This window comes from Lampetra planeri, chromosome 25 (genome assembly GCF_965212315.1).
Source record: "Lampetra planeri chromosome 25, kcLamPlan1.2.h2, whole genome shotgun sequence".
Taxonomy (NCBI): Eukaryota; Metazoa; Chordata; class Hyperoartia; order Petromyzontiformes; family Petromyzontidae; genus Lampetra; species Lampetra planeri.
In genome coordinates this window covers 4496652-4510053 of record NC_136131.1, presented here as the reverse complement: position 1 = coordinate 4510053, position 13402 = coordinate 4496652, and the positions used below count along the sequence as shown (strand labels likewise).

The 13402-nt window shown below is 44.0% G+C and overlaps 1 protein-coding gene across 1 annotated transcript in view; it reads right to left on the bottom strand.

The window, feature by feature from the left end:
* Nucleotides 1–5567: 5567 nt before the first annotated feature.
* LOC144727256 (transforming growth factor beta-2 proprotein-like) overlaps nt 5568–13402 on the bottom strand; it is a 32211-nt gene continuing 24376 nt past the window's right edge. The window contains exons 5-7 of the mRNA XM_078605953.1: nt 11932–12112; nt 7138–7291; nt 5568–6317 (exon numbers count right to left, since the gene is read on the bottom strand). Coding sequence (XP_078462079.1) covers nt 6159–6317; nt 7138–7291; nt 11932–12112 — 494 coding nt within the window. The 3' untranslated portion in view covers nt 5568–6158. The remainder of the gene's footprint in view (nt 6318–7137; nt 7292–11931; nt 12113–13402) is intronic.

Here is a 13402-nt window from a genome sequence, read left to right as displayed (position 1 = left end):
ACACTGTGTGAAATCAAATATCTTGTTTTATATTTCAGTTAAACCGAGTTATATTTCCACACAAAGAGACATATTGTCGTCTGGCTTAATTCTCACATGCAGCGCATAAATCTACTGGGTCAAACCTAAACTTGTGGCGACCAGATTGTGCTGTGATGTTGAAGCAACTCTTTATACCTGCATTGTAATTGCTTTTTAATTGTGGTAGCAATGCCAGTAAAACTGAGCTGCGGTCAAACTAAAACCGTCACCTCGACAAAACACCAGGTCAAGCGCTATTAAAATGTTCATGTGAAGCCAAAGTTGCGTCAAACGTTTACGACAGCTCTGATATTACAATAAGATCTACAACCTTCAAACGATCTATAGCTCATTAACATTACTGCAGTGGTACGGATACATAAGATTTAGATAAACACCTCTAAACATTGCCTGGCACATCCCTAGGCTCAACATTGAACTTTTAATACCATGGGCAGTGCAATGCACCATAATGGTACTCTTAAAAGAAAAATGCATGTTAAAAAAACTACAATGGGTTTGACAAATGTAAAGCTTACAACGCAGCATAACGGACAACTGCCAACATAGCATATTCAGAGATGAAGATGTCATTGGTAGGCCAAAGCTAATGATGCCACCAACACGATCATCTCCTCGTCACTGCCCAACGCTCCCTACCCTCCACCGGATCGTGCAGCTGCTGCGCAGTAGACAATCATTGACCTCCAGGACCTGCTCCAAACACATGGTCATTCGCAATCGGACGGATGTCTTAAACTTTACAACGAATGCATCAGCGCTGACAACTGCTAAAATCCTTCCCCCACCCCGACCCCAGTTTCCTTATCTCTCCATTCAAAATTACACTCGATTATACATGGTACAAGAATACAATGATGTTCAAATTAATTGATCAAACAGTTGGAGCAGGCTTTGCCTTCACTGAAACAAATTGCTGGAGAGAATTACTTTTAGATTTAAAGCTTTCGTGACTGCAGGGATTCATCTTCTTGGTTCTTTCGGTAAAGTCACGTAAAAGGGAAATAATAAAATAAAATTTAATAATGTTTTATTTTTATTATTTTATTATTTCCCTTCTACGTGACTTTACCGAAAGAACCAAGAAGATAATTACTTGTAAAATGTAATACATCTATTGGTTACTGGTTACTCAATTATTTTAAAATGTAATCCTGTATTTTTTTTAAGTTGAAAGTAATCTGGTTACTGTTAATGATTGCTTTTAAAAAAACCTTTGTAGACTGTTGTAAAATAACCACAACGTGTTGCGTAACCTGCAGGACTTGTCGCATCATTGACACGCATTGACGACTATTTTCCCCTCCATTCCATGAACCAAAAGCTCGTCATATAATTTTCCCATTTTAAATGTCATTGTATGATTTTCAAAAAAAAAATAAGCGGCTACATTCAGAGCTATTGTTAAACCCCGAATACAAGTCTTAAAAATCGAGTGAAATTGGATTACTAATATCTGCCTTGATCATCTAATTACAATTACAGCACTCAGATGGTTCGATTGTGAAGTGTCAGAGATGCTTAATTGTAATGGGCAGCGTGCCAAAAGTTCCATTTGGTTAATACCTGACCTTCTACTGGGGCAAGCACTTAACCAGGGCAATAATTGTCTTTACCTGGTCAGGTGAAATTATGAGAACCATCGCAAATTTGTTAATTTTTGTCACAACAACAGGAGGAATTTGTGTGCGTGTACAACTATTTGTATTGTCATAACAGTGTGTGTTGTTGCCCAACATGGTTGCGCTGGATAAAGATAGCCATCCGCTGTGTTTTCGTTGCACCACGTGTCGTTTTCTGCATGATGCGCCTGAAGAAGGTCCCAGCAAAACACGTGCAGCGAAACGTCGGACATGGTGCCGAACAACACTCAGTAACAATCCGACAAAGACATCAACGCTCTCGCGTCGACCTTGCGGTGTCATTGTCGAGAAGCCCAATTTGCGTGCACAGTACGAGACTGACCCTGCCATACGAATGTGGATTTTACACCACTTTAGCTCAGGACTGTCAACAGAAGAAAAAACTGTCCCCACGCTTATTTCAGCATGGAGATGCTTAGACCATTTTTATTTATTCATGAGTTATAGTATAGCACTTATAAAACAGCGTAAATGTAACACAATGCTCGAGATTAATTTTTTAAACGAACAAAAAATAATAGTGCAAATCTATGCCTACTTTCACTTCCCCATTCTAAAGAGTGTTGACCTCCTCGCACATTCGGTCTCTTGCTGAATGGAATTCGCCGGTGTTATGGACGGGCGCGGAGAAACGCTCACCTCCCTGCATTCAAGCGCGAGTTGGAACAACGTTTACGCGCGTTCCAGACGGCCGCAGAAGCGCATCTGAAAGCGCGCGACGCAGTGACCGCCATCGAGCAAAGAAGGTCGCTGCGTCGCGTGCTTTCTGATGCGCTTCTGCGGCCGTCTGGAACGCTCTTCTATCCGATATTAGGAAGCCACTGGAGCTATGCACTAGATTGAAAACTCATTTATTTAGAAATGCTTTTTGTATTTAGTTTGTTGTCCTTCCCCCGCACCTCCGATTAGCACGTTTGGCTACGTACGGTGCAAAATAAGTTCAAAATATGTACGTACTTGAACATATTTCAGCATAAAAAAAACCCTTATCCAACAACTAAAACGCACGCTCTTAACTTTACGTGGAAAACATTACACGGACGTAATTTGTTAAGCAACTATTACCATTTCACTTGATTTAAGCCACATCTCCTTCCAGGCATTTGAATTCGTTTTTTAGTTTCTTTTTCAAAAGTTTTTTTTTCAAACAACTGTCAGCTATTATTAGAAGCCAAGGTTAAACACAGCTTAAGCACAATGCACACAGAGGAAAAAAAAATATTCCCAGCAAATCATTTCGGCCTCAATAACCCTCACAACGGCTCCCTCTTAACGGCCACAGCCGCGGGCAAGTAGTGAGTGGCGCTGCGTTATTTCAGCTGTCGAGTTTTACAATTTCACACAAACAATACGTGAGTTGTTGGCATTGTCTCTTCGGAACGCGGCTGCAATGTTTATTGCACCCATGTCAGCTATACTGGGAGCCCTCCCCCTCGCTCCGACTCATGCTAGTTCCTTCAATAACAGCTGCTTCGTACACTGCAACTGATCAGGCCAATCGGGGTGAGACCATTGTAATAATTATCATCATCAAGCGGGCATTTATTCCAGACCAGGCAGCACAGATGGATTAATTGCATGGCAAGTATTGACGTCGATTAGCTTAACCCCACCACCTGTACACTTGAATTGACATTATCAGCGATAGTGATTCATTAATCACAATCGACGCTTAATCAGAAATCAAATTAAATTATAATCAAATTCAATGTCAATTCTATGCTTATAATGTATGCACATAGTTTTGCAATAATCAAATAAGATTTTTTGCGTATAGTTTCCATACCACTATATTGTCTATAGATACATAGATTTCACTTGCATAGCAAAGGCAAAAAAAATATTTGTCGAATAAATTGTGATTCTGAATCGTGATAATCCACCTCCTAGTAGAGGGGGCAAATCATTATATCCCTAGACGTTAAAAATGTTAAGTCAGAGTTTCCCAAAGATATTACAACACTGTATATATTTCCGAAAAGGTACAGTGTAAAAAAGCCACAAAAAACTAAACTAAAAACACTTAAAGTAAATATATTTACAAAAAAAACATTTCTCTAGGTTTAAAGCTAATGCACAGAAAGTAAATGATTAGACAGTCCCATCTCTCAGAAACATCTTAAAAGTGTGTACTAAATTGCCGCAATATCAAGGTTGCTAATGTAAATGTTATTAAAACAACGAAAGGGTCTGGTATTAATTCGATCCCAGAGTTACCCACAGAAGGAAAACTGAAACAATATTCATCCAGAATAAAATAAAGCCATCCAGTTTCTATACAAAACAACAATCTGCACTCGATTACTGCTACACCTTTGACAAGAGTTCCTGAATCACGAGTGTAGTTTTCACACTGGAGACTGGCAGATGTAACACAGTTTGTGATTGCCCTGCATTAATAATGTGCAGGTCATCCGGGCAAATGAACGGACGGCTTGCGTGCTCTCGCAACAGCGGGCGACTCTTACAAAACCAGCCTCTCTGCAGCCTCGGCTGTGGCATGTCAAAAACCCCGCCACGGACCGCACCGCTCTACATCCACACGGCTCGACATGAGCAAATGGCGCACTTAAAATCGGAACACGATGGAGCGCGCTGACGATAGATAGCCAGGAACAACAACAAAAAACAAGGAAAATTTCAACGCGCCGTAGTTCAATGACTTTGCGCCGCGCGATTCGAGCGGGCAGACAGATGCCGCCAAACTTAACCGGAGCATGAAAGCACAGCTAATGTGGTGATACCAAAGAGTGGAGTACAAATTTGCGTTTGCGGCACTTTGCTTGCGGTTTGAGACATTTTATCTCTGTGTCGGGAAGACACATGTGTAAAGGAGTCATGATGATGCGAAGGGGATGACATTAAAACCACCGCAAAGCTGGCTCGCAATTAGGGAATGAGTCTTTTTTATAAACGAAGATGGCAACACATCCCTCAACAGTCACTGCCGCACTAGTTTCGTAAACGCATCTAGATTCACGCACAGACGATTGCACTCAATTCTCAGTGATTGTTTGTGTCTGCTTAGAGGCTGATGGTGAGGAATTTCACACCCGTTTTGTTCCGTGTAAAGACGGCTGCTAGTTAGTGAAGCGGATTGTGGGGATTTCAAAGACTCGCTCAATGGATGGAAAGGAAAATTATGATCCACATCGGATCATGCAGGCAGTAACCTCAAGAGGCCAAAGGTGTAAGCATATCCTAGATGCATCTGCTGCTATTGGACACAGCAGAAATGGATGAGTCTAGTTTTCAATGTGTTGTGGTTGCGCATTTATTCTAGGTTTGTAAAATCCCAAGTTACTTAAAAAATGTATATGTCACAGAGAAGCCTCGTCAGATGCACCATATGTAGTCAACCGGGGTAATCAGAGGTGCACTCACACATGTGATGTGAATGGTAGATTCAAGCAACTCCCTTGGATACGTGCACTGCTGACGTTTAGACTCAAAATTGTCTGAGAAATTTTAAATTTCGATTTAAAGCTTTCGTGACTGCAGGGATTCATCTTCTTGGTTCTTTCGGTAAAGTCACGTAGAAGGGAAGTAATAAAATAATAAAAATAAAACATAATAAAATGAAATATTTCTCACAGAAATATTTCAAAACATAATAAAATGAAATATTTCTCACAGAAATATTTCATTTTATTATGTTTTATTTTTATTATTTTATTACTTCCCTTCTACGTGACTTTACCGAAAGAACCAAGAAGATGTCTGAGAAATGTTTACCGGGCGTTAGTTTTGTCTGATTATTGAGCAATCGCCTTGGGGTTCAGAGAACTACAAACAAGTACCATATTTGAAGAACGGACGTAAATTGACACTGCTGCTGTACGCTCAATCACGACATAGGTAGACACAGAACACAAAAAAGCAGATGAGGTGTAAAGCTAAAGGCATGGAATGCAGGATGGATGTTCCATGCAAGATCGGGCCGAAACATCATACGGCAAAAAACGAAGTGAACATCTGTAATAATTGGCTTAGCACGCGACGCCGAATAAAGACGGGCTTTTTGATTACGCACTCTAGCACTCTCCAAGCGTTTAATAAACACTCATGTCTGCTTGCAGAAGCATTGTTCCAAGACCAGAGGATCATAAACTAAAAGCACACGCACGCGCGAAACAGATGCGGCTAACCTCGAAGTGGAGACGCCACCGAGGCACGCTCAGAGCACGCGCGCAAGCACACACGGGAGCGCGCACGATAGCGCCAACGCACGCTGAGTCCACCCACAAGCGTGGCGGGGCAGACCGCACCTCGTTTGGTGATGCCACCGTTAAGTTTTTTTATATCTATTTTTTTTTTTATCATATTTTTTTTTTACGCGCCACATACAGAACTCGTGGCAAGTCTTTGTTCGCCCGCACCAAGGCCTTATCTCGGGCAAAGAGAGGTCGGCATCCTGAGTCAACCTTTGACCCCTCGCCCCGGGCAAGCTTCTCGGTCGGTTCGGTCGGTGGCCTAGCTGCACTTGCAGGACTTGACCACCATGTTGGAGAGGTGCTCCACCTTGGGCGTCTTGTTGACGTAGTAGAGGATGGGCAGCGGCTCCAGGTCTTGCGGCACGCAGCACGGAGACACGGACGCCTCTGGGTTCAGCGTGTTGTACAGGCTCAGCACCTGCTCAACCACACCGCCGGAAACTCGGGTTACCCCCCCCCCTCCTCCCCACTCCCGAGTACAACAAGAAAAAACACGATGAGTTATGACAAAATATTTTTTTGGAGTTAGATCGCGTAAATATTTATACGATTTAACCCCAAAACACCTTGATTATGGATAATTTTGGTCACGAAAGGCTACACGTTAAACAAAGCAGAATATATCACGGATAAAGATGCCATCGTGCACAGCAAGGTATTGAACCACAATTTTGAACCACAATACCTTGCTGATCTCGTCAAGGAACATGAACCATCACGCGAACTCTGGTCATCCTCGCAGCGGCTTTTGGCTCAGCCATCGAATAAAGACAGTTGCCGCATCGCGCACTTTCAGATGCACCTCTGCGGCCGTCTGGAATGCTCTTCCTTCCAATATTCGGAAGCCACTGGAGTGATGGACTTTTACAGGTAGGAACAACCGTTCCACACTGCCCACCAGGGATTATTTGTCTGTCTGTCGTGCCACGTCCTCGATTTGTATTTCATAAAGCGCTTCGGGCGGGCTCAGCACCACATGACGCGCCGCCCCACGCAGCTTGCGCCGCGTGACACGAATCGCACGAATGCGCTGTCTAACCAAGTTCCTACCTGCCCACTCCGAAGGAACGTGTTAAATCGAGATTGAAAACTCATTTGTTTAAAATTGCGTTTTGTGATTAGTTCGTATTTCTCCCACACCTCCGATTAGCATGGTTGGCTATGTACGGTACGAAACAAGTTCAACATAGACAGGTCCTTAAGTGGCACCGTGCTGCGATCACGTGGCGCCTGCTTGCCTTGCTGTGCTGGGTGTCGGTGCTCCAAAGATAAGGGCAGGGTCCGGCGCAGAAGTTGGCCTGGTAGCCACGGGGCTCGTGAATCCACTTCCAGCCAAGGTCCCTCCTGAAGTCGATGTAGAGTTGGCGCAGACAGCAGCTGTCCTCGACGTTGCTGCGGTTGCGATTTGACAGCGCAGGAGACACTTTCACTCAGGACATCGTCCGGTCGTTCTGTATTCATTTGTGTTACGTGGTACGTGTGCGAATGTGTACATGCTATCCATAGTCATGATAAACGTTTGTTTAAAAATGTGTCGTAACCCTCCACCACCCGACACGGCCAATCAGCAAAAAAAGTGTCACGTTGACAAAAGACAAAGAGTTCACTACTTTAGCCCACCGGTTGTGTTGCAGAGTGAATTCACAACATTTACAATTTTTGAGTCATCGGGCAAATTGCCCGATGATGCTGGATGTAATTACCAGCGAAACGTCATACTAAAAAATTGTAAATGTTGTGGGTTCACTCTTCAACACACCGGTGGGCTAAAGTAGTGAACTATTTGTCTTTTGTCAACGTGACACTTTTTTTGCTGATTGGCCGTGTCGGGTGGTGGAGGGTTACGACACATTTATAAATAACGCGATCTAACCCAAAAACGTTTATTATGAATAATATTGGTCGCGAAAGCCTACGTGTTAACCTGAGCTATCCATAGAGTTCTGTAATCCCTTAGGTTTACCGCCCAGATATCTGACTTGCTGGCAGATGCAGTTATTCCACTGTCAGACCACAACCAAGTTCACGATTAGTTATGACAATCGATAAAAGGTACAAAGCGATGTATGTCCTAGGACCTAGGGTATTAAAGGCCACTGTGTTTAAAGCTTAAAGTGTTAACCACTTCATCATAGATTACTATAGTTTATGGAAAATTATTAAGCATGAGTTGTGGACTTTGATGATCGAATACATGAAATAGATTTTACTGGCCATCATGTAAACAAACGAATTTCAAGAGGTTCTGTGCCCATACTGCGGTCGATCTTCTTGTGCCTCCTGCACTTTGGTAAAAAAACACCTTGAGAAAGTCTTAGTTGGCCTGCGTTTTTGTCCGAGTATACGGGGATGTCCAATGGATGCTAAACATAAATCGTGTCGTTGTGCCCAAATCAGCATAATTCAATGAACCAGTTAGATTTCTCCACAAATCTGGCTGTCGCCTGATTAAGCTAGTTGTAACTACCGGCGAAACGTCGTACTCAGATGGTAAATATTGTGGCTTGGCTCTCCAACACACCGGTGTGCTGCACTAGTGACGAATTGGCACGTTCTGTTTACGTGACAACCCTTACTAGTTGGCCGTGTCGGGTGGTGGCAGGTTTTAACGACACATTTATATATTTACGCGATCTAACAAAAAAAAAACCTCTATTATGGTTGATAAGACTTAATAACAACAAGGCACAATGTGTTCAATGTAAGCAGCCTCACAGCAGCTCATCTATAAGGGGGACAGGCATTGCCGGCTAAAGGCATGCGAAAGCAATTTTCAACAGTTTACCGTAATGGTGTGGAATCGCAACAGGATTCCACGCATTTTTAGGGTTTTACAATTTTAAGAATGGCTTTCATATGCATTGGCAAGAAGCCCCACGTCGGAGCAAACGACACCACCCCAAATTTCCATTCCTGCAATGTTTAATTTTCCCAGCATGGTGACGGAGAGTTCAAAGTATTTCAGCAACGCCGAGACTCAACAAAGCGGAGGGAAAGAGGAAAAAAAAACACGTTCAATTAAATAAAGCAAAAGCGTTTCCGTTGAATTTTTTGGCTGTTTTATTTGCACAGAAGCAAAGGCCTCCTATACCAACACAATGCCCAGAAGGCCAATAAAAAAAAAGTGCATGCAGTGAAAGTGAGAAAATAAGTGTTTTTTTTTACTCGAGAAAAAAAATATGTTCTTGTTTGATGTCAAGAGCACTCAGCCGAATACTGTCCGTTGATCTGCTTCAAGTTAGCCTTGTTTCATTGGAAGTGTTTAAAGTGCTTTCTGGCACGCCCGCACCGCCGTCGCGCAAATATTCAAGCCCCCCCCCCCGCTTCTGCACAATGAATGCCCCCGACTTTATTTGTTTAAAAAAAAATGCGCCGAAGTCTTCCGATTGCTGCTGTTTTGTGGCATTTAAAAATGCCCCCTCCTCCCCCACCCCGAGGTTTCAAAGCTGTATTTGCTTTGCGTTCCGCGTTGCTCTGACGGAATGGGTATCTCCCTTCCCCCCCCCATCACACTTCACCACCCCCCTGCACAATGAGGGTTGTAACGTACGTACGTTTAACTTATTTTGCATCGTAAATAGCCAACCGTGCTAATCGAAGGTGCGGAGCACGCTAATCGGAGGTAACAATCACCTAGCACGAGCGTATTATCACAAAATGCACCGTTATTTTTGCCCACCCCCCAACTATGACAAATGAAACAAGCTGGGCCAGCTGCTGGGTACAGTTGTTCATGGCCTTTTCATCGTAAAATAAAAGTTGGAAACGCAGAAGGGCCTCGTCTTGTTGGAAAACGAAGCCGCCGTTTAATTACCAATAGCTTGCGCCACGCAAAAAGTGTTTTCCTCGAACGTAAGACGCTGCTACTTGTATTAAAATACGTATGGCTGCAACTGATCCGCATTGTAATTGTGGCCACGCGTGGGTAAAAAAGTCAGAGGGCACAGTCAAATCAGCTACGGGGGGGTGGTACTCAAAATTACCGGCGGTTCTGCAAAAGTGGAGGAATTTACAGATTCATATGGCAGGGATTCAATCTATGAGATGACTGCTGTGGATTTATGTCAGGTAGGTAGAATGGTAATTTACACAAAAAAACCACTTCTTGAAAATCAACAGTATTGTAAATGCTGCATATTTCCGTGTCTTGATGTGAGGGAAAAATTGTCCACGATGGCATGCAAAAAAATAAAGTAAAATGTTTAAATGGAAGAGCTGCCGGTATAATGGTGGATAAACAAGATATACTTGAATATCTGTTGCGAAAGAAACATTGTGTTTTTTTACTTCGTTTAGCAAACACGGTCAAGAGTCAGCCAATGAGTGGCAAATGTTCAACAAGCCTGCCTCGCCTCTGCTAATGAGAGCCTGGACGTTGAGTCAAAAGTTTCCTCGCTTTAACAAATGAACCTCATGGCGAGAACCCGGGGTCCCGAATAAACGGAAGTTAAAATCGTAATACACTCATTTATTTTTTGGCGACTCCGTCCCACCGCGCACATAAACGCCGTGACCCACCTGGCACGGATCATTCTGTTGTCATGTCGTCCAAGCGAGGACAGATGCGCAGAAGAAACACAACTTTGAAACTTTGATTAGCGCATCGTGTAGAGCTCGTCGAGATAAATAGATTGCTGTATCGTTCGCCTTCAACAGAAATAAAATAACGTCGCAACGCAGATTATGCGAGTCGGGGGCTTATGGGACCCCGGGGTCCCGCCATAAGGTTCAAATGCCGCTGAATGATATGGGTCTGAGAAAGTGGATAGACACGGAACACAGTTTATGCTGACGTCTTCACACATGACGCCCAACAACAACAACAACGCAAAATCAGTGTGACTACAATCATTTGAGAGGGATCGTTGAGTTAGCAAGCCATTTATTGGGAGGGAGTGGTAGTTATTGGCAGAGTAAATGTGGACGTTGTTAGCCTAACAATGAGTGGTACCATTGATTAAGTTAAGAATTACTGAATTATTGAATAGGTTGGTGAGTGATTGAGTGCTTTTTCTTGAGGGAGGGAGAGTATACAAGAGTGTGTATAGCACACTAAGTGAATGGCATAGTAGAGCAGAACCTGTGAGTGAGTGAACAAGCGAGTGATGGAGTGGTAGCGTGAATGAGCGATTGTGTGAATGAGTGAACCAGTGATTGAGTGTTCCCATGCACTTCATGCCTTCACACCTCCACCCGTGTCATTGAATGGTTCTGCTCGAGTGAGCGTATAAATAGGTGAGCGAGTAATTGAGTGAACACTTGAGTATTTGGGTGAGTAATACAGCGTACGAATTAATGAGTGAGCAATCGTTGTTGTAGGTCCAGACTGTAAGCAGTAGGCTGTCTCAAGGAGTGAGTGAGTGAGTGAACAAACGTGTGGGTGGGTGGGTGAAGAGGCTCACGAAGAACGCTCCTGGGCAGTTAGAGGCAGTCACCCTCCAGCTACAGTGGAGGGCAGAGGGGCGACGCTCACAACAACGAGCGGAGTTCCAGGTTACTACAACGCAGCAAATTGGCACAGTGGGGAGCACGGGTGATGTATTTGCCAGTAATCTCAGCCAACCCAAGGTACCTGGGTCTGCCCGTGACCTCCTGCACGTAGCCTGACACATCAGTTAACCCATAAAACCTGAGTTTGCCCAGTGACTTCCTGCCACTTCACATGGGCTCAAGCTGCACTTAGCCAGGTGCAGGTACAATGCTGACTCCACCACTTAGTGGCGAACGGCAGTCGTTGTTGCTGGCGTAGGAGAGTGTGTCAATTAACTCTTTCTCATGATGATGACGTACGTGTACGTGCATGTACGTCATCGGAACGGAACCGGAGGAAAACCCAAAATAAAATAACTTCATCGATACCCGAGGCTTCCACAAGGCCATGCGGGAGGGTGCGTGGCACAGTTTGGCACCAGCGGTTCTCTGCGGTGAGTGCAATGTCTTCGAAAACAACGGCGCTACGCCTTGCAACTTGCAGACGTCCCGCAACGGAAGAGGCTCAACGGGTGACGTGACTGCAACGGGCAGGTACAGACCGGAAGCAGTAGGCCGCGTCGAGGGCACGTTTGCGCCGCTTGCCCTGGGGCTGAGTCTCGAGTCGATACGAGGGCAGCATCATGAGTAGCAGGTGCGCTCCCCGCACCAGACCCTGCTGCTGCTGTTGCTGCTGCTGTCGGTGTCCACCATCCGGCCCTCTCACTACCTCGTCGTCGATGCCTGAGGAGTACGACACTCATCAGAATCATCATCATAACTGTAATCTGCGCTCCTGCAGTGGAGGAGGAATATCAAAAACTTGCACAAACTCTCTCCCTTGAAGCCCTGCCGTCCATGGCTGGCAGACCTTGGCATTTAGCTCCTGGACATACGCAACAGCGGAATCATCATGAACAACATGAATAGCATAGAGTAGAGTATTGGATATCCGACTGTCACGTATCCACCCTGGCCAATGAATTTCCCACACCAATGCGATGCTTGTGCACGGTCGTTGTAACCAGAATCTCATATAATTTCATATTTATGAAGTGCCTTCAATCACGACGCATAACAGTAAAACAAAAACGGCGAGAAAATAGAATGATTCGAGTGGAAGGAGCGTTAAAGGGTTGAGAAATGAGTGACTGCATACATTCTAAAGTACTGTCAAGCATTTCCACACATGTAAAGCAGTTTGTGCTTTATATGTTACACGTACCTCAATTGTCCCCAGCGGGTCGGATATGTGATGTAGCACCGCACTTTAATATAACAGTCTCTGTAATTCTTTAGATGTTTGCTCGTGCTCCAATTTGTTTGCTTAATGAGAGCCCCTTGATTTGGTGTGATTAGTGCTGGCCGCTGGTCAATGCTTGTAAAAATGTAAAATTGTCTAGACATGGTAACAGGTAAGCAACATAGGGTGAGGGAATAGGCAGATAGTAAGTGTTTTAATATCAAAATGTGCTTCCATACAATCAGCTTCAGATACTTTTCACAGTTATTCAAAGTCAACGTTTCTTCCTGTGGAAAGCAGGACTCATTCCTCTTTGGCAGCTATTAACCCTCTTTATTCCTATGATGAGGGGCGGTCTCTTTCCATAGGATGGACACTATTTACGTCCCACAAAGACGCACACATTTTACCAACTGCGAAGGTGCTGACGGCAAAACTGGAATATACGTGCAAAATATAAAGGAAACCTGGCCGCCAATTAGCAGTAAAAAAAAATGTTTTGAGAGAAATTCCTACTGGCATTACTCTGAGAGATGAAATTCATAACTATATCGAATTAACGATGTGGAAAACAACTCGACGGAGCACGAAAGAGTGATCCTGGTGTCCAGTGTTGGGCCACAAAAGCCCCACTGAACTGGCTGAAGAAGAAACCTCAGCGGTGTTATATATCAGCGTTATGCTGTTGACAGAAGGACTGCCTGAAGGACATTGATTTAGCCTCATGTAAATATGAATTAAATGTGAAAAGAAAACACAAATTGAATGTGACCGCGTAGTTTTTTTTGCGG